General features: G+C 36.8%; 1 protein-coding gene across 5 annotated transcripts in view; it reads right to left on the bottom strand.

Annotated features, from left to right (window-relative positions):
* SMG1 (SMG1 nonsense mediated mRNA decay associated PI3K related kinase) overlaps positions 1-21451 on the bottom strand; it is an 87545-nt gene that overhangs the window by 40157 nt on the left and 25937 nt on the right. For 4 of the 5 annotated variants that reach the window (XM_048061409.2, XM_048061416.2, XM_048061421.2 and 1 more), the window contains exons 2-11: positions 18138-18301; positions 14132-14287; positions 9479-9615; positions 5709-5767; positions 4814-5027; positions 3888-4013; positions 3711-3783; positions 3201-3298; positions 1418-1591; positions 258-482 (exon numbers count right to left, since the gene is read on the bottom strand). In XM_048061409.2, the coding sequence (XP_047917366.2) occupies positions 258-482; positions 1418-1591; positions 3201-3298; positions 3711-3783; positions 3888-4013; positions 4814-5027; positions 5709-5767; positions 9479-9615; positions 14132-14287; positions 18138-18301 (1426 nt within the window). The remainder of the gene's footprint in view (positions 1-257; positions 483-1417; positions 1592-3200; positions 3299-3710; positions 3784-3887; positions 4014-4813; positions 5028-5708; positions 5768-9478; positions 9616-14131; positions 14288-18137; positions 18302-21451) is intronic. The other variant, XM_048061432.2, reaches the window with a different exon arrangement.

Below are 21451 nucleotides of genomic sequence, written 5' to 3'. Positions count from 1 at the left end.
CTGCAGAGACCAACAGTCAAGCAACAGAGGAAAAAAGCACTCATACTAAAAACTAAAAGCCATGTTAACAACCCAATAGCATGAACAAGCTAGCAGCATAAGCTATACAGTAAAGAATTAAAACAGAGGGATTTCTTGCTTGTGGTCAGGAAGAATTTTAAATAAATATATGTAAAACATATGCAGAAAAAAACATTTTGCTTAAAAAATAACATTTTCCAATGGGAAAACATTAATAATAATAAATAAGTACAAACCAGTGTCAACAGATTCAGGACTGAAATGATATAATCAGTGCCACACGTCTGACAATTTTCCATTTGATCTAATCCGTATGTGATAACCATGTCACAGTGTATAGTCATACTTGGATCTAGACTACCAAGTAAAACACCAACACATTCATTGGCAGCTGTGAGTACTGCTTCAGAGAAGAACACTTGATTTGCTGCAGTCACACATCTCATTACTCTGTACAGAACCTGGAAATTAAGAACCTAAATTAAGATCAATTTTTAAAAAAAGGAGTAACTACTTGCTATTTAATTATACTGAACTTCCGTTTGATATCCTATCTCATAATATCTGCGGCAAGGTATATTCTGTTAAAAGAATATTCTGAATAATGTACATCATGGCATTACGCTCCAAAGTGTAAGAAAATAAATGTACCTTTGCTTGATTTCTTACTCAGTTAAGGGCCTAGATAAACCTTCTTGCATCACCAGAATCCTCTGTAGATTAAGACAAGTTACATAACTATCTTGGCTTTAATTGGGAAATCCATACCATTATTTATTAAAGAAGTTTTTCTGTCTCTAACAGAATTCTGCAGAGGAATATATTCCAATTGTACAGCTCATCCAACAACAGCAACAAGATACTTTTACTTTGTTAAATCTATTTAGAAGTCATTTACACCCTCTACAGGTCCTGTTGCAAAAGTATAGAAGTGACTTTTCATGTTGTACAATATCATGTAGAATAATGAAAACTCAACAGAAGTTCTCTCTAGAACAAAAGGACTTCGCTGTTATATTTAGCTTAGATACAATTTCAGCATGAATAAAGTAAAAACTACATTTTATAAATCACACAATTTGAATTTGAATAAATGGTAACAAAGACAAATAACACAGACACAAATCTTGCTACATAAAATCAAAATGCCTACAAAAAAACGTTGGTTACTGCTACATGATTCCAATACCTCACTGTCACAATGTATGCCTTAATATTTAATACAATTCCCACAGCATATTTCTTAAAGGAAATACATTTGCTTAAAGCTGAGAATACACATTTATCAACTAACAAACATGCACACAACCTAAATAAACTCAACAGTAAAAAAACTGTCATTGTATGGTGATAAATCATGTCAGCAACAAAGAAAAACAAAAGCTTGAATTCTTACATCAGTTACATATGCTTCCGTAATTGGAGGTCCTCTAATTGGGCTGAAGCGTTCCCCAATACTCCTCACCACAGTACTGAACACCCGAAGAAGCGCAGCCAGTTTAGGCAGGGACACAGAAGGAGGAGGAATATCTTCATCTACTGATTCCCCAGAAGCCACATGGCTGAGGTCCTACAGTGCACGTTTTATATATCAGTATACATAATTAGCAGTTATAAATGCACATAATTATTTTTAATCACAGATTTTGATTTTCTGTGTCTATTTCCCAGACACATTATAGATATTACACAGTTGTAGACATATTTAGCCAACACATTTAACTTCACGAAGACAGGATAGAGGCACACAAAGATAAGCAACTCACTGAACAGTAATGAAATTCTGTTCAGCAGTTTAGCTGCTGCAACAGAGTACTCTTAGACTGTCTTGTAAGTGAAAACAGAGGTTTATTTATAAGCCACTGTAGCATGTTCTGCTGCAACAGTTGCCTGCACACTTTTACCACTCTCCCAGGCAATTCCCAGCTTCAGGCTGGCATCAGGATGTTTGAGAGGCCATTCCCAATACACTGTTTACGTGCAGCTACCTTCATCTGGAGACTGAGTTTACTACCAGGCTATCTCATGCCAGCTGGCAACAGTGCTGGGAACCTTCCCAGAAGTGCTGATCTCATTACGACAGATACTGTCTACCCCTCTGCGAAATAAAACACACTAGCTTGAACCACCTTCTCCGTGATTTAAGGTAACACATTACCTTAAGGCTCTTCCACACGTAATATGCACATTGTCCAGTTCAGTGGACAAGCTGATAAGCACTGACTTACTGTGCTAACTTAATAAGATAAAGTCTAAGTGCACATATAAGTACACTAGCAGAACTGAATGATTTATTCTGCTTTTAGTGAAACAGACTGCGTAGGAAGTACAATCTTACCCATAGAATCTGCAGGTAAAAACAAGGCAATAGCACTTCTGTTAACATATAGACTGTAGCCCAATCTAGTTATAAGCATATATACATGAGCACACATACATTAAGATCCCTTCCAACAGTCTTGGTTTAATGACAGCTTCAAATAAACTCTATACTGTATTAACAAGCAAAGGTTACAGTGTCAAAGCAAAGTATCTGTTAATTTGTTTTAGTTTTCTAACAGGTTTCTAAGCTCCTGCTACCTTGTTTTCTGCACAATATAACCTGTTACTTTGTTTAAAAAACAGGTTTACTATTAACTATGGAAGCATTAAGAATCTCTCTCCCCATGAATAATCACTTCTTCCAAAAAAACTCTGAGGCTGGACAATTAGAAAAAATTACCAAGGAAAGACAGCAAAATGTCTTCACTTTAGGTTTTTAAAAATAAAAGTATTCCTGTTTTGCTAATTACTTTTATATACCTAGCTCCCCAACCTCATCAGGTAAATGCATATTCTTACTATAGGCAATTAATAATCTAGGTGCAAGGAAACAGCCTCAAGTTGGGCCAGGGGAGGTTTAGATTGGATGTCAGGAAGAATTTATTCACAGAAAGTGTTTTGGCATTGGAACAGGCTGCCCGGGGATGCGGTGGAAGTATTAGCCATCCATGAGCATTCCAGAATTGTCATTCTATGCACTTTGAATATGCTCTGAATTTGATCCTGTTTTCCCCAGAAACATTCTATAATTTCCTTTTCTAAAAATGTAATACATCCATAAGTCACATCTATGTATTTTTTTAATAAAATCTATAATAGTAAACACTGGTGTGTATATATAATAAAGCCTTACTTACCTCAGCATATGCTTCCATATCTTCTAAAAACTGACCCAAGAGCGTGGTAGAAAAAGTAAGATCAGCCACCCAGAAGGGCTCCAAGCTCTGCAGCCACCCTGTATAAAAATACCAGGCCAATTAAAACAGGGGTACAAGTTAATATACAAAAACGACATTTTTTGTAAAGTACAATATCTTTACCACAACGTATTCTGCAGGTGCATCAAAGACAAGCTCATTTTTTCCTAGTTTTTGAGAATTGACCTGTAAACCTACTAAAAATTGCTAAGGAGTCACACAAATGAACTGACGTTTACATGTAGTCTGAATAAACATCCCATTTTTCCATCTACAACATGAAATGGCAAACACAAATTTACTAAAACATTAGGACCAAAATGTATTGTTACACAGCCAGAAACTCATTTTGGTTTTGTCAAGTTCCACATCAGTAGGACCCAACCTGTGTAAGTAAACCCATATCTCCTGCAAGCCAGACTGGACATTAGCAGCTCTGGACAAACTCACCGGACACCTGTTGCGTCAATGAAGGTTTCTGAGTGTGATCTATATGCCACCCAACCAGTATGTCCACTGTGTCCTGAAAAGCAGTTTTGGGGGAAAAAAAAAAAAAAGGTTGGTTACCCAATACGTTACAACAGGTTTTCTAACTAGGAGAAAATGAAGAGGACATATGAAGCTTACCCTAAAATTGGTGCTGAAAATGTGTGGGTAACATCGTGACACCAAAAGTATGCACTTGACACATTTGCACAGTAACTCTGGTGTATCCACATTTTCTAGAATGGACTGCAGGCTGGTCATTACAAGCTAAAAAGTAAAAAGCAAAGCAAAGCTATTAGACATTTCACTTCATTAACACATGTGAAACAGTTACAATGTAAAGACATGGATTTACTCAACTTTCAACAATTTTTAGCAAGCTACCTGAAGTCAAACTTCTCAACACTCTTTTTGCAGGGAGGAAAAGAGTAAAAAGCATCACATATAGGGCTTCAAAAGAACCATTTCAACAGGACATTTGCTTGAGTTATGGTATATCCAGACTCAAAGTTTGCAAATACAGTTTTCTTAAATTCCTTAGCCACAGAACAATTAGTTGTTTCTAAGTCTGTTTCTCCTGCTGAACCTTTTTGGCTCTGGAACTAAAATATTAAACAGGAGCACAGACCTGAATGCAGTTCTACACCCAAAATAAGACCCTTAAAACTAGAACCACGGGATCAAGGATGCACACATCCTGTTCTGTCCCAGATCCAGAAAAAATTCAACCTAGACACTACAAATAGGAGGTGGCAAATCAAAGCAATTAACACACTAGGCTGTGTGTAGCATTCCACTTTTTTTTGTGTTTTTGTCGATTTTTATTATTCTCAACAAGATTCTTCATCTTGGATCTGCAACATACACCAAAAAGTAGCATCAAAATACGTACTAAGACTTGACATTTTCTTCTAACAAAACCAAACAACTCCATTCAAAGTTCCCTGCCAGTTTTAATTACACTTATGTCAACATAGTATTACTTATTGTTCATCCTAGTTTAAGAGTTAATTCAAGCATTGCACTGGAAAAATCATTAATATTCCTGCTTAAACTTGTAGTCTTACCTGCATTAAAGATGAAAAGGCTTTCTTTTCTCCTACAGTCTCTAGTGCTTTGTAGGTTGCACACAAATAAAGAAGTTTAACTTCATCTTTTGTGGATGAGCTGAATTTGCTAAAAATCCATTTAAAGATCTTCTCAGCCTCATAGCTCAGAGAAGCACAAAGAAGGCCAAGACAGCAAGCTCCTTCCTGTCTCAGTTCTTGAAGCAATTTGCTACTGTATTTTCAGGGAGAGAAAAAAGAAATGTAGAGTCTCCAGACATTAAAGCAGAACAGAAGAAACCAAGAACAAATTCAAACATTTTCTCAAGCAGAAAAATATATGCATAAATGAAGTACTTCCCTCCTATTTAACTGCTGCAGTGACCGTAAAGTTAAAATAAAAATGTGAAATAAATTTTCAATGAAATACTATTTCTATGAAATAAATTAAATTTAAATAAAAGAATAAATTGGCCAATCTACTTGCAACGCGTTATTCAAGAAAGAAAATTTTTAACACAGAGCTGAGTTGGGGTAACAGCACTGAACACTAAATACCAAAAGTTGTACAAAACCTTAAGTTCAATTCTAAAGCTAGATAACCACAGCAGCACAATACTACACCTAACCAATTAAATGTAGCTGAGAATTCATGCTACCTACAGCATAAAAGCCACACACGTACAATAAAATTTTCTCCATGAAGTGTACTCTAGACAATCTAACAGTATCATTGGTATGCCTATGAGTCTTAGCTTTCCTCCAATACTCTTCCATTACTAATTTTTGTCACGCCCAAGCAAAACTAGGGAATGAATTTCTTTTAACCTTTTCGATTTTTTGAAAATCAAGAACTTAATGCCATTACTTTTTTTCTTCTTTAAAACCTCTAAACTGCTTAAATTTTCTAGCTTACCTTTCATTGAGTACATCATGAATGGCAGTCAGGATATTATCCAGTTGTTTAACTAGTACCTATAATACAGGATACATAAAAGGCATAAACATCATAATGCTACAATAACTTGTGCAAACTAGGCCCTGTTTACACCCACATTAAAAACACCCCTGGCAATTCTGTTTGCTAATAGAATGCTATTATGCTTTCCATAGCCACTGCGGACTAGCAGGAACTATATTAAGCAATACTGCAATATTATCCTACATGTTGTATTTCATATTTATTTCTAGTAGCCACGAAAATACACTGGCAGCCTGCTATCAAGTCTTGTTCTAAATTTAGTTCTTGTTAATAACATTACATCATAAACGTAAGACTCACCATACAGCTCATCAGGAACGTCTCCTGAAGACCTAGGCTCCTACATTAATAACTGAGTGTATCAGCAGAATATTTAATTGATCTGATAATAGTCTAGAGTATTACAATTTCTCCTTAGGCAACACTTACAGAGAAATGGAGTACTATTTTCTGGGGATGAAACATTACTGATGAACCACCAATTCTCAGTAAACAATCAGAATTTTTTTCTTAATACGCACTGAAAAAACATTAGAGGTAAGTTGCAAAACAATACATTTAGCTACAACACTATTACAAACAAGGTATTATCAAGAAGCTCTTTTGACAGGTTAATGAAAAGGTCTGTTCTCTTTTGTTTAGAAAGACATTAATCTTCTAACAAAAATTAAATAACATCACTGTGTTAAGTTCTGAGCATGGGGGGGGGGGGGGGTCGCATACTTGGCCCCTTAAAACTCACACAGACATTTTAAAAGAGTACCTGATGCCTGCAGAAGAGGCTACAAAAAGAGAGGGGAAAAAAGACATCTATACAATTCAGAAGCTGGAGCACAATGCCATTACATGGCAATGGCACTGCCCAGTTACTTTTACTACTTCACTTTGTTCAACACACCTACATTTTGACCTCAAGACCGACAAGAACTCTGTTAAACTACATTTAATGATGTAAAGAACTGCAAGAATGACTGCTAGGTTAAGCACCGTCCTTTACAAAATGTTATGCTCAACATTGTGGGATCACTTGATAGCTGATCTTGTTCTCATTAGCTAGCTGGGAGAAGTTTTAAAAAGTTTTTCAGTGACAAACTTTTAACATTCTGCCTGCTAGTGAGTACAAACTTTGTCACCACTGAGTTAGGCATCAGAATGGCAATTCCCATATGCCCCAAGAAATAAAATAAAAATGAACCTAACTTACAAAAAAAATGTTTTGTGAATACAAGAACAAAATTTAAAAAAAATAAAAATAAATTTGGAAAACATTTACTTTTCCAAGCCCCTGTATTAACAAAGATTTTGTTTGAAATAGAAGCTGAACTACTAGCTAGGCTTGCACACAGTCTGTCTGCTTATGTCTATGTGCACAGAATCCAGGTCTCGCCGTTTAAGTGTCACACCTTTTGGAAAAGAGCAGAATTACCAATGGTTAACTGACTCAGAGAAATAACCAACTTCTTTTAAACACGGATAGAAACAGTCAACTTTTGCAGACAGATTTCAGACAGGCAACTAAGCTATCACAGCACTGCCTACAAGTGTGTATCAGGGTATTTAAACTTGCACCTCCTGCTTTTTAAATAATACAGAGGTAACTCCTAAGTTCTCAAAAAAGAGAAAAAGGGGGAGAGGTGTCAGACAAAAACCTCTTAATACTTTACTTCAAAATAACTAGCTTTAAATATTCATACCCACACTAGGATATACTTTTATCCCCCCTGTATCCTTCAGAAACACTTCAGGATATTAGAGTTCAACAACCCATTAAAAACAAAACAAAGGCCTAATGAAAACAGACTTACTTTGTTCCTTCCACACAAAAGAGGATCCACATACAAAGGTGTTTTTTTCTTTTTTCATTTTACACAATGCTGAAAAATTGTGGGCTCCCTTTCAAGTTTAAAGGACACGAAATATATATTCACCACCTGGAACATTACATCCTAGTTTTTTCCAAAGAACACATTTTGTTTCTCCTCAGATGCTTGATAAACATCAGGAGTCTTTAGGGATTCAAGGTTTCCTTAACTTCATTTATCAGTATCTAATAAGATGATTGCTATAACCAAGACAAATGAAAAGCAGAAGCCAGTACCAAACAACTATTTTCAAAAGATACTGCAGTTAATTTTTAATACCTGTAGACAGAGTTTAAGCTCGCAAATTTCAAAAACAGATGGCAAAATAGATAAGTATGCATCAATTACTGAAAAACAGGGGCTGCAACTGTCACACTTTTCCACTCCTCTCACTGTAAACTTATCTTTGTACATAAATATTGACAAATTCACTGCCTATCAAACAGCAAACCTGTAGCATCAAATCTCTGCAACTCCCAGTGTTAGAAATTGTTCCTCTGTCCAAAAGCAACTCAATGGAAGCAAAGTGATTTTTTGTATCAGCAAAGCCTTTGTGGAGCCTTAGCCAAAGATGTTACATGCAACAGAGTTTAACAAAGATGCTGCCATCCTCATGGAAGAATTCTGTATTTATGAAAATTCTGCGATATTCCTGGTTTTAAAAAAGCTAATCAAAATGCAATTTCTTTTCCATGAGATTGCAGCTTTCTTCATGAAAACCAGTAATGTGCTGTCAGACTTGCAACCCGAATCTGGACAAATACCCATTACAACAGCTGCCTTAAAATAACCGTACACATGCCTTGAACTCAAATTACCAAAAAGATGTCAAAGTGGTGTGAAGCCTCCTACTTGCTCTACCAGTCTCCATCACAGTTATGAGCACACATTGACTATGTCACAGACTCTTCCTATTGAGCAGTTATTGAGGAAATACTACAGCAAAACAGCACCGTTCACTTCTCGTGTTCTCTGAAGTTAACCTCTGCTTGCAGTACCATAATGGTACAAAGGCTGACAGTTAATGGTCAGTTAATTAACTGACAGCTAATTGCTTTGAGCAATTTTATTCCAAGTGAGATTCAGATTTAAGTGCAAATTACTGTAAGACTAATTATAAAAAGACTCTTTACTTGAATATAAACCATGGAATCAAAGTATTTTTAGTATTTCCATTCTTCCTCTCAGGAGAGCCTATTGGCTTGTACCACACAAATAATCGTCCTTCCAAAAATAAGGCGTCATGTTTACTCCAAAGGATTAGACTGACTCTTCTTCCTTGCCCAGCATACAGGAAGCTACTGAAAGAAACACTGATGTTCATCTGAGGATGCTACACAATCCAAATGGGGATAGCATGCTCCTGGATAAGACAGTGAGAGAATTTCTCCTGTAACTCAGTTTTTGTATACATTTAGCCAGAAAGCTCAGTAACTATAAGACAAGCTATGTGTGAGACTGTAAAAATATCTGCACATTTTTAATTTAAAATACAGAAACAGCTCTTGAACAAGATAGCAGCATGTTTGGTTTGCCTCTTCCTTATTTTCTTGCTAAAGGATCTAGAGGATATTTAAAAGACCAGTCAAAAACAAACAAACGAATGCCAGATTTATTTCTGCAGCTAACATATTCAGTAGGGCAGTTTGTCATAAATAATCAAGCAATAGAAAGTTTACTGAATGCCAGAGAAAGAACAGACAATCCAGGAACACACTTCCCTTTACTGGATATAAAATATTCCCCATAAACGTACCCCAATACTCAAATTTAAAAAAAAAAAAAAACTGTTTTGTAAAAAGATAAATGCCCCAGTGCTGTGGAAAAGTAAAAACTACTAACCAGTTTGTTTTCTGGTTGCTGAATGAATTCTTTCAGTTGCTTTACAGTAGCCAGTCTTCGGTCTCTGTCGTCTTCCCGAGTAATCCTCCGAAGAAGATTTGACAGTCGAGACTCGTCAGAATAAGACAACGATCGCTCTGGAAAAGAAAAGGCAATTATTTCTTGTTTCTACAGTGTTCTATCAACAATAACTATATTGCCTAAAATGGGCATTTGCATACTCAATAAGACTTAATAGTAATTTAGGAAAAAAGCCAATAAACTTAATTTGTTTTAAAGCTAATATGAGGAAAATAAAAAACAATTTAGCTACCAATATACTTCATCTCTTCCAGTGGACAGACTAGCACCTGGGTAGAATGATTTAACCTCATCAAGGTTATAAAATGGATTTCTGGCTGAACATATGAATAAAACAGTTCAACAAATAATATTTAAAGAAAACCTTTTGGAAAAAAAAAAAGCAAGCTGTTTCTTGAAGCAAAGAAACAGATTTAAGCCCAAGCAACCACCAAGAAATAGCATTTTCTCCGTCATTTTGGCACGAGAAGACAGATTACAGTTAGTCTTCTGAAACCTAGAAGGGTTCTACTTCGAAAAGGAAAACGTATACACTTGATCTGTAGAGGAACAGAAGCATACATCTGTGCAAAGGTGCAGTGGCTACTCATTTAAGTCTTTTATTTTAGTGGATCCTAATACAGGAGAACTAGCAGCATCCTAAGAAAATGGATAGCAGCATCTTAAGAAAACACTTCCTGTAAGTTGACCAGCAGAGCTACTCATACTAGTGAAGAAGGTCGCAACCCAATTTCCCTGATTTAGATATCAATTGCAATACGTTCTTCCTAAAGTCATATGAGTAACTCCTCTCCATTTTTCGCACAAAAGAAGCAAGGTTTCTTTTCAAAAGATTGACATTAGATATTTTTGTGGTGATAAAGATCAGAAGATTCATGGAACATGAAGATTTTCTTAGTCACTGACTATTACGAGAACACAGAGGTCTACCACAGATGACTGATCTCTCTGCTATGTAACACATCAGTCATTCCCACGAGAATACCTTCTGCATTATGGTCATGAAGAATATTCTCAACCTTACTTCCAGGTCTTTATTTTTTGAATTTTAAAAGAGAGTATGAATAAAATCAGCTTTAATAATCGGTTTCTCACCAGGCATCAGTTTAAGCAATGAACTTTGAAGACACCTGACATTCTGAAAGATTAGGGAGGCTTAGCAAACATTAAAATAGCAAGATGAGTATGAGGATCAAATATACATTTTGTTCCTAGCTAGAACATCTACATAACACATGCTGAGATGTTATCTGACAGGTATGAAAAGAGCTTGTTTCAAGATGTTGCTGATTTTACAGAAGACTAAGGCATTCATATCCACTGAGGAAGAATTACATTTATTTTCCCTTGCTTTATCTTGAAGCTGCAGTCTTCGGTAGTGGAGGGAAAGCTGCGTGGCTGGTGAGAATCACACAAGGAATCATGATCAGAAGAGACATCTTCTGAAGCTATATTTGAGGTCTTCCTGAATGATGCTGCCATCCCAAGAACTACAATCCACACTAGATGATTGCTCATCTGAGGATCACCTTTTATTTCTGCCCAGAGTTCAGCTAGCAGCTGTAGCTGAAGGCTTGCCTGCCAATGGCCAATACATAGCCAAACTTCAGAAAAAGGGAGCTGGTACAGTGACCCATATGGGAAAAAGAATTCATATCAGCCTTGGAAAGGAAAGAAGAGGACTGATACAAAGGACGCAGCCTGCCCAGCGGTATCCCACATCTACCATTTTCTTTAAAACTTGGGCAGTAGTAGGAGGTCACTAGACATTTAGGAAAAAAATGTGTTTTTTTTAAAGTTCAAATGGAATTGTTTGGAGACAAAACATACATAAACAAGAATGAAAGTTCTTTAAAAGCTTGGTTAGGGTGGAAATTAATTCAGACTACAGTACGCATAACAAAATGTGCAACTGCTATCCATAAATAATTCCATGTGAACACTCTGCTAGGAAAGTATCTTGTCATACATTAAGCTTTCATTCAGTAAGCTGAACAGAATCTACACGTCCTTCACTGCTACACTGTCCACACACAAAGCCTCTCAAAACAAAACGATGAATCTATCCTTGAATAATTCAATGCACGGACAGCCCCTCAACACAGTCCTCTCCTCTTCAAGAAAACAGATGTGGCTCATGAGAAAGAGAAATGTCTACTCTACAGTGTTTCCAGCTACACTCTGCTGAACACTAACCAGGACCACAGTACGTGTCACCTGCCTCTTCTGTAACTCCCAGCTTGTGCTGACCCCTGACACTTCGCAAGCATGAGGGAAAGTACACCAGCATCAGCTGGGTTAGGTCACTAGATACTGCTCTTGAAGGGCAAAACAGGATACAGTGATTTGGAAAATACTTAAAGTTAGTATTACTAAATAACTTTTTTTTATAAACAGACTCTAGATCTTTGCAAGTTATCTCCTATCCCCTGAATAATGTTATTTAGCTCTTCAGTTTCAGAAGAGCCAATTTTTTTTTGTTATTTTTTCCTGAATTAGTCCAGTTTTCTTGAAACCTTGAATTAGTTAAATCCACATCTTGCATCTTCTTAGGGTTGTCTTCTCTGTGTTCATCTTTTTGCTTATAATCTCTTCATGGAAAACTGTCTAATTTATTTTGAAAACATTGCAGTGTCCTACATTAAAAAAAATCCTAAAACCAGAACTGTGTAAATAAACCCACCAAGGTTACTGGTAGAAGAGAGACATTTCACTGCTGCTAGAACAAGACATCCTGTTCAAAACTCTTTACTAAAAGCAGCTTTTTTTTTTTTTAAATCAGTTACTGCCTGATAAACATTGACATTACTCCATAAAACAATAACCATTAACTGTCTGTTGAGCCATAATCATAACCTAAAAAAAAATATCAGAAGAGAATACAATAACCATCAACATGACTGACTCTATCCTATCAAAGCACTGGCCAATGAACACCTGTATAAGACTTTCATTTCAAGACTTCCATTTTGTGAAAAATCTGCAAAGTGTCGGCCATATGTAAACTAACTCACAGAAGACAACTATTTGTATTTAAACTTTCTGAATGCACACACCTATCAGACAGGAAAACATAAAATTATTTTCAAGGATCCTGTTGCAACATAATCCCAATTTATTTACAGAAGCTATGAAAAAAATCAAAATGACTTACTGAAACCTAAAAGCATCACGAAGACACCCCAGTTAACAAGGAGACTCAAAATCTGACATCTAGAGAAGGACAAAATACATACACAAGCATACAAGTCATAGGTAGCGACTTCAGCCATACAAGATTGCTAACATTTTACTGATTAAAGAGGTGCTCACATACATAGAACAGTATGAATTTCCTGCCAATACTAACAGCAAATTCCCTCACAATTTCACAAGTATTATTTATACTTAGTTCTGTTGGACAATTCTCTTTCCTCTGCACGTATGTGACTTAAGACACTAAGAACACTGAAAAATTTTAATGTCAAGACATCAGAACAGGATTACAAAATGTGAGTTTAACCCATTCCAAAGATCAGGCCTTTCCAGCAGTCATGTCACTGCTTACACCTCAGTTCCTCCACCTGCAAAGCACACTGAATAGGCTTTTCTTTCACTTCTGAAATGTAAAACCCCACGTCCCTGTATGTTTAAAAAGTATCTGGCATAGAGTAGTCAGTTTTTTTGTCAGTGGCTCAGCTACCACTTATAAATTATAAGTGATGCAATAAATGACAGTGCTTAGTCATAACCGAGTTTCTATTTTCTTTCAAATGTCCTTGGAACAGTTTTTAAGAAACAAAACAAAAAACAACAAAACAAAAAATGCACTCCATGATTTAAACCCAAACAGTGGGAAAAGTAAAGCCTTCCTTCTCAAAATACATGCCCAGCATTCTTGCACCCTCTTGCAAGACCCTTCCAGATTTCCTTTCGTTTCCTCCTCTTATGCCTCCAGCTCCTCCCTGATCTCTAATCTTCAGCTGAGCAAGAGGTAGCATGAATTGTGGCTGGTTCAGGAGTACACATCCACTGACTAATCAGCTAGTACGATGCGATGACTGTTGACCTGCAGGCCAGTGAGAACAGATAACGGCTGAGCTCGCCGTTATGCATTTTCCCACACTAGGAACCCTTTATTGGTGACTTTTTACCGAAGCATCAATTTTCAACAAATCTAAGAGCATATTCACTGCCCTGGAGCCCTTGGTCTCTTCGCCAAATTTGGCCACATTGATTAAGGTTTCAAAAGTTTTTAAAAGGAAATTGAAAAACTGATAGTATAAGCCTTCTAGGTGAGAGGTCTAACCCATGCAGGAAGTCTCGTTGCAGGGAACAGTAAATATACCTTTCTTTTAGCCTTTCTGAAATTCTACTCCTTACCTTTACAGAGGAATAAAACAATTTATTTTTTTTTTCTTGGTGTTTCTTTTAGAAACATTTCTGAAGATGACAGTTTCTATCAACATCATCAAATTGTACATTACAAAAAAAATCCACACAGGTTGCCTAACCATAATGAAATTTTCACATTCTGAACACGAAAAGTTGCCAAAAAAAACCCCTTTTCCAGAAAAATTGTGGAATTCTTACCCTGTGATTTCCTCATGTCTTTTGTGGCTAAAGCACGATTCCCATGCGGAACACTGGTAAAATCAGGATTGGTCACATTGTTAACTCTCAGCTCTTGCCCCAACGACTTCCGACCATAAGTATTTTCCCCAGATCCTCCATTGACACTGTAGCCACCTGTGGGAAAAGCAAGGTGAGATTAAAACAGGCTAACAAACTATATGTTTAGTAGGGTAGCATGTTCTGAGTTATTTAATTCATATGGACAGCAAAGTTTCCCTTTTCACTTTCACATGCAAAATTGTTTTATCTTTTAAGTTTCCAGGTCACACATTCGGAATCTGATCGTTCTTTCTTTGAAGTAAATATGAAACTCTATTGCAATAGCTTATTTTTAATATTTTTTTCATATAGATTTCGTTGTATTTTAGGTTCTCATTATTTTTGACCTTGTATTTTACAAGACCTTTCATATTGACCTGCTATTAAACAAGGCCTAGATGCATTCACTTATTTGCTCCTTGATTATGCAAATCAAATTTCAACTCCATTTTCATTGTACATTCACAACACAGCGTCAGTAAAATGGCCAAAATAACAGAAAGCTTTGAGAAAGTCATGGATTATTCAAATGACAACACATAAATTGAACAAATTTCCTTGAACATACAACAGTCAGTATTTTCACACATTAATACTGACATTATCATAAACAATTGCATGCAATCCTACATTCTCCCACTTGAGATAAACATAGTAAATCTTCAGTAATGATACAAAATAGAAATAAGTGTGTCGTTTGGAGTAATGCAATCGTTTTTACTCCTAGATCCCCAAGTATTTACATACTCAAACGGTGAAACCAAGTGTTGTTTTTTTTTTTTTTCCAGTCTGCCACTCCACTTTGAGGGGCAAGTCTTTCCCCTGCACTGTGGAGAAATGAAATTGCCCACTGAGCCTCTTCAGTACTTCCCTCCATGTGTTAAAGCTCACTTTTGAGGCCAGCTGCACAGCCAGCTTTCTAAAGTGCCCTCCCTGCTTGAGACAGTGAAAAATCACCTAAAAAAATGAAACCCTGAGCAACAAAAGATATGCAAAATTTCTTTTAAAAGGTATTTCCACAATTCCACCTGCAGTGATACATAAAAGTAAGCCTGGGGCAAGGAGAGGTGGCTCTGTGTAAGAAGAGGCAACCTTCTGAGACTGAAGGATGGATAAAAAACATCCAAACATCAAGGTGAATCTGGACTTCAGTAGATGTAAAAAGAAATGTCATCTTAAAGGCAAATTTTTTGATAAAAAGAAGCTGAGAACTATCAGTAGAAGTTTGGGCAATTTTACACTCATAAAACTACCTTACCATTACAGAGACTCATATTCAAAATCTCAGTTATAGTTACACCTACAGTAAATATAAATTATGTTTATTTTGATTTACATTAAAATAGATTTTTAAACAAAGTAGCACGTATGCCACCTTAACATCATTTTATCATAACAAACCAAAACCACCCTATGAAGAAAATGACTTCTAACAGCAATAATTGTATTTATGAGTGTAGAGAAGTGTATCACTAAAATTCAAAGCAACAAAGAAATTCATTTAACTGGAGATGTCAGATAATCATGCATTCAGAGCAGAGATATCAACTGTCAAAAATATACATGCTACCAAGTACAAACAGAGTTCTTGAAGTTATTTCATACACTCCCTCTAGCGCACAAAAAAAATCCTAGTTGTTTTTGGTTGCTTGCTAAGGAATCGGTATTTGCTACAGCATTTTTGACATTATCTTAAATGAATTAAACCAAACCTATGTTATCTCAATGTATACATTGTACATCTTTGGTAACAATATCAAACATAAAATTGCCATTGTTTTGAGTAATTAGAAACAGCTGTCAATTAGGTTTCTAGGCATTAAGGCTCTAAATATTACATTATTATTCTCTTCAGACAGTTATCTGCTGGTCTGAAAATTTTCTCAAAATCTTAAATTAAAATTACTCTTAAATTAAATAACTCAATTAAAATATCAAATCTGAGACCAAATAAGAACATGATGAGCTATGTCACTTACTAATTTTAGCAGAAATACACAGATACCGCAACATGGATACTAGTGTATTATCTTTTTTTGCAGTAAGGACTGAGCACATCATATAGTAATAAAACCAAAAGGCAGAAAAATGATGCTGATAGGGAGAATATCTCATCTATATAAGTAAACCCCAGGAGGCCTTTGATTTAGTTTAAAAAACTTAAATCTGCAAATTCACCTGTCTTATTTTGTAAAATAAAGGACAGAAGACAAAGGGGAGAGGTCTAGATGCAGTCTTCCACTATTTAATGTGAAAGATAGTTTAAAAAAAAAAACAAACACTAATCTTAGAGATGCAGAGCAAAAGGACAGGAGTCAGTCATAAGTTGTAACAAGGGAAATTTGAACTGGTTATGAGAAAACAATTCTTTACCAGGAGAACTAAACAAGCTGCTAAGGGAGGCTGCAGAACTGCCCAGCCTGGGGGGTTTTCAGAACAGAACTTCCAGAAATTATCAACTTGGAAGTCATTTTTATTATCAACACCAGTAACTGGAAAAGAGAAGAAGTTTCTGAAAGATTCTATGTCTGTTATGACATACTGTCATCCCGGAGAGAAAAGCTACAAGTTCTTAAGATGAAAACTCCGTGTTAGCAGACTCCAGCAGAATAACTGAAAAATCTCAGCTAAAGGCACTACTCGGCATCTGTAAGCTTACAAGTTTCTCCCAAAATAAAAATGAATTAGATATACCTGAACTCTGGTTTTACAGCACAGAATATCCTAATCATCTCTTTTTAAGTCACAATCAAACAAAATAGCTGAGATAAGGTGCTGAGCTAGCAGAGCATGCCCTGTAAAATACAGTACGTGAGGGAGAGAGAGGTACATTTTCTTCTCAGCTGGCACTTCCCCAGCATCTTCACAAAAAACTACCTTCCTGAATTCATATAAACCTTACCATTTCACTATACTCCTGCCACACTTCTAAGTATTTAAGAATAACCTAGCACATTTGAATCACAGTAGAACTTTCCATGTTAGCAAACACACTGATAAATAAATGTATCTGCTTTCTAATAAGTTTCTCTGCTAAAATTAACAAGCTTTGAAGGTTCAACAAGGTATGCATATAAACAAATACCTGTTTCATGCTCATTTACCCTACTCACAGAACTTATTACTTGTAAAAAATAAATTTGCATCACTGCACTTGGCTGTAACTTTCCCTGAGTTGCAGAATGCAGTTGTTTACAAAAGTTACAGAGTAGACAAGATGGGGGAGTGTAAATGCTTCTGAGGTTCCAGAATAAAAACTTGACACTAATATTACCCTGAGATTTGGAGTTCACTGATCTCGCATGTCTGAAGAAAATGTGGCCTAGGAAGTGATTGTGCAAGTAAAAAAATCCTCATATTTCATCTCTGTATTAGAATTCTGAATACAGGTTTATTTTTCATAATGGATACTATTTTAAATTTTCAGCTGTTTTCTAGAGAATGTATTCCCCCCCTCCCCAAAGAAAAGACAGGCAGAAAAAAGTAGAAGTCTCCATTCACGACAAAATATAGATCTGATCCCCAAACTAAGATTTCAATTTGCTGCAGTAAAGCTGCAAAAATAGTATACCTGAGTAGTAGTCCATTTAATCAGGCAGCCCATTTTCAATACCAGAAGCACCAGACACTATGCAGGAAAAAATTACATCTTCCAGACCAGACATATCCAGAATACTCCTCAGGAAAACGTGCTTAATCTGTTAACATACTAAGACTTCTCTCATATTCTTCGCTTAATGCGATGGCATATTGTCTCACCACTCACATCAGCCACAGCTTTTCTTTGATCCCTGATAAAGGGAATTGTATCAGCTCACTGCATTTTTTTTTTTTAAAGGAAATAAGGTTTCTCAACCATTTCAAGTTTACTGCCTTTCTCTAAATGTCCCCTCATTAATTACACATGAAACAGCAATCTGTGTACCTTTTTCTTCATTCTGTATGTCAGTGTGGACTCTGATATCATCGTGTCTTTGTCGAGACACCACAGCTGAATTTGAGGGTTGTAATCCATAGGAGGCAGAACTGCCCCGATCTCTGGATGAAGAGTATTTTAAATTGTCCTGGTCAGCTGATGCACTGTCAGTTCTATAAAGAGAAAAATATTTTTTTTTTATGTAGGGGTATAACAGGAGTGGGATTCACATTTTCACTTATAAATGCAACATACTTAAATGACAATCCCAAATGTATTTTCCTGTGTTAAAAAATTTGCATGTCTAACCTGCTTTTTAAAAGGTGACCTTAAATTCACATTGGGATTAAAATTGATTAATTAATACAACCGCATGCAAAGGAAATGCACTCCAGTGTGTCAGTGCCATGTATCAGGACATTCTCAAGTATATTTTCAGTTAGATGTCCACACGAGATATAAGGACAAGTTACTTCCAGAAGTGAAAAATAAAATACAGTTAGGAATAGCTCTATACCACACTGTCTGCCATTTGTTAAAGTCATTACTAATCCACAAATGAACATTTACATAATAAAATATGGGCCTTAGTGAGCAATGCAAAACCAGTTAGTAAATGGAGGTGTTACTAGCATGTAACTGATCATCAATATAGGAATAACATACTGAGTTTTCACCAAAAAAAAAACAACACTGCAAAACAAGAAAACAGGCTTTACTGCGGAAAAAAATGTAACGTAAATCAATAGTTGTTATCCTTTAGAACAACACCTGCAAATAAGTGATTTAAAAAAAATCTGCATGAAGGTTAAACAACTCATATCAGAAAGCCAGTTTATATCCCAGAATAAACTTTCAAGGAACAAGGTGAAAATTATCACAACTGGCCTCCCTGGACATGCTAAATCATTTTGTTTTTAAAAATACCATTACTCTAATGTAGTATGAGTATAATGTTTGTATGCATGCGATTTCAGAGTCTGAATTCAACCAATCACTGTAAGTTCATTCTTACAAGCAATACTGGAGGTTTTACATTAAAACCAGTAAAACAATACCCCTCCGAAACAAAAACTGGCAGAAGTTTGTACATCTCAAATATATCTGGAAGCACACTATTGAAGTTACTCACAGCAGTTTGTGTGTTTTGTTTTTTAAGCAAACTCTAAAGCTTTGGATAGCTCATATGGTTATTTAGCAAAAAGCAGGACATGTAATTCCTTTTTGTTTCTGTAAATTAACTACAAGTTGTATAAGGACAAACACCGCAAGTTCTTGGGAAAAAATATTTCGTTTTTACTTTTTAAAAGAACACTCTGATTAGAACCGGTAGCAAAACTCGGGGAAAAGGAGTTAAATACATCTCAAGGCCAAAAGGGAAAAACAAAGTGAGATAAAGATTTTTGAAAGCTACTGGTACTTCAGCTATCTCCAAGGCCTGCTATTTTCAAACACTGCTCTTCCTCAGTACAACTGGAAGAGTAATATCATGAGGGTTCATATTTGCAAAGACACTTGAAGAAAATCTCCAGCTATTTTACCCCTTTGAAAATGTTAAAGACAATATACTATCAAATTGGACAAGGGCTCAAAAGAAGAAACTTGTACTTTTGCCCTTTTCTCTGAATCACTGCATTCAGATCCTAGCTAACACTTTCACAGTGAAAGGCTGACCCTAGGTTAGCTTGGCAGGTGCGAGTGCCTTTTGCTCTGTAAGCAGGTTCACCTTTAGATACAGACATTAAGGCTATTTCCTTCGTTCAGTAGTCACCCTGGCATCACAGCTACTGGCCTGTCAAACACTTGCTGGGGCTACCACATACAGCAGGCTGCTCCACTCAAGAGGCAAAGCCTTGCTGCAACTCTTGGCTCATGACAGTCAACCAGGACTGCAGAAATACAGCTGGACCCCCATCACTCACCTAAACTACGTTGAACAACAAAATTCTGCAGGGTTTCTTCAAATGGTATGAGCTTTAAATGTGCTTACAGCGCGTACAAGTTCTCCTAGCAGTTACACAGCCCCCAGATTTTCTCCCTGCCCTGAAACCTCGAGGGACTCTCAGCCCACTTTGAGGAAGGGCAGTCTCTTACAGAGAACTCAACTTGGCTTAGCCTTTCAATGAAACAGATGGACAGACTTTCAATTAATAAACTTAAGTACTAATGGGTTCTTAATACCACACCTCCCCAAAGAGCATTGCCTTTTTTTTTTTTAAGGTGATGTGCTGTATGCTGTATCATCTCCAACTGCCAAGCACAGTCTGCAATTCTCAAGGCTGACCGCGAGCTGATTAAGCAGACAACTCGAGACTGCGTACCCCAGTCAGCTAGAGGACGACACGTGTTCTCAGCTAACCTCAGCACTGCCTTTCAACAGTTTGTAGTATTTCCCACTGTGGCAAAGTACATAAGGACATAAGGGTATTGTTTCTCTGGGAAGAACTCCACACTTAATTAGTCCTGTCTTTGGGAACAGCTTTCTGCAAGCTACCCAGCTCACAGCTCATCACCCAACCAAAAAGGTAAGATCTTATTTAAAGTGTATTGTCTCCCTGCCACTTATCCCCGTAAGATACACTAGTTCCCACTGAAGACATTTTTCCCACTACAACAAACGTGCAGTTTAGATAACCAGCAGTTTCTGCCCTTTCTTTACGACACAGAAAAAAAAGCCATAGAAAGATATTGCTTTCCGCAGAACCAGGTTCTGGGACCCAGCTGCCTTCTAGGATCCACAGTGACCTGAATGATCCTGCACGGAGAGAAGCCTGGAGTAAGATTCACCCGCTGCAGGCACCCCAGTGGACGCCAGGCAACGCAAAGAACTGTGTTCCTGGCCATGTGGTGCCTGCCCGTGTTTCAGGACAGCATTTCTCCTGCCCACATGGCACGACTTCCACTGCACTGTGCCAACTGGCAGGTGAGGTTACAGGACAGACGCAATACTCACTGTCCTCTTTCAAAAGGCGTCTACGTAAACACGAATTTATCACCTACATACATTGATGCTGTCACTGAAGTGAACACACACGGCGCACCAACAAAGTCAACACACAATGCTAGCAACAGACGAGCAGAAGTACAAACACAAGCATGACATTAGACAATGCTGGAATGGGAAACTGCAAGAATGAACATGACGTTATCTTGTACTGTAGCTTCAAAAGCTTATTTCCCACTTCATGAAATGCTATGTAGCTTTATTTCCACTTAAAAAGCTCTCACTGATGAAGACCAAAAAAGTACTTCAAGAGCTCACGTGAGTTTTTGGTTGTGCCTGGTCCTGGTGGAAGGCTTCCCGACACCCACCAACACAGGCC

Source organism: Anser cygnoides, chromosome 15 (assembly GCF_040182565.1).
Source record: "Anser cygnoides isolate HZ-2024a breed goose chromosome 15, Taihu_goose_T2T_genome, whole genome shotgun sequence".
Taxonomy (NCBI): domain Eukaryota; kingdom Metazoa; phylum Chordata; class Aves; order Anseriformes; family Anatidae; genus Anser; species Anser cygnoides.
The sequence above is the reverse complement of the archived record's forward strand: the minus strand, read 5'-3'. Positions and strand labels throughout refer to the sequence as shown.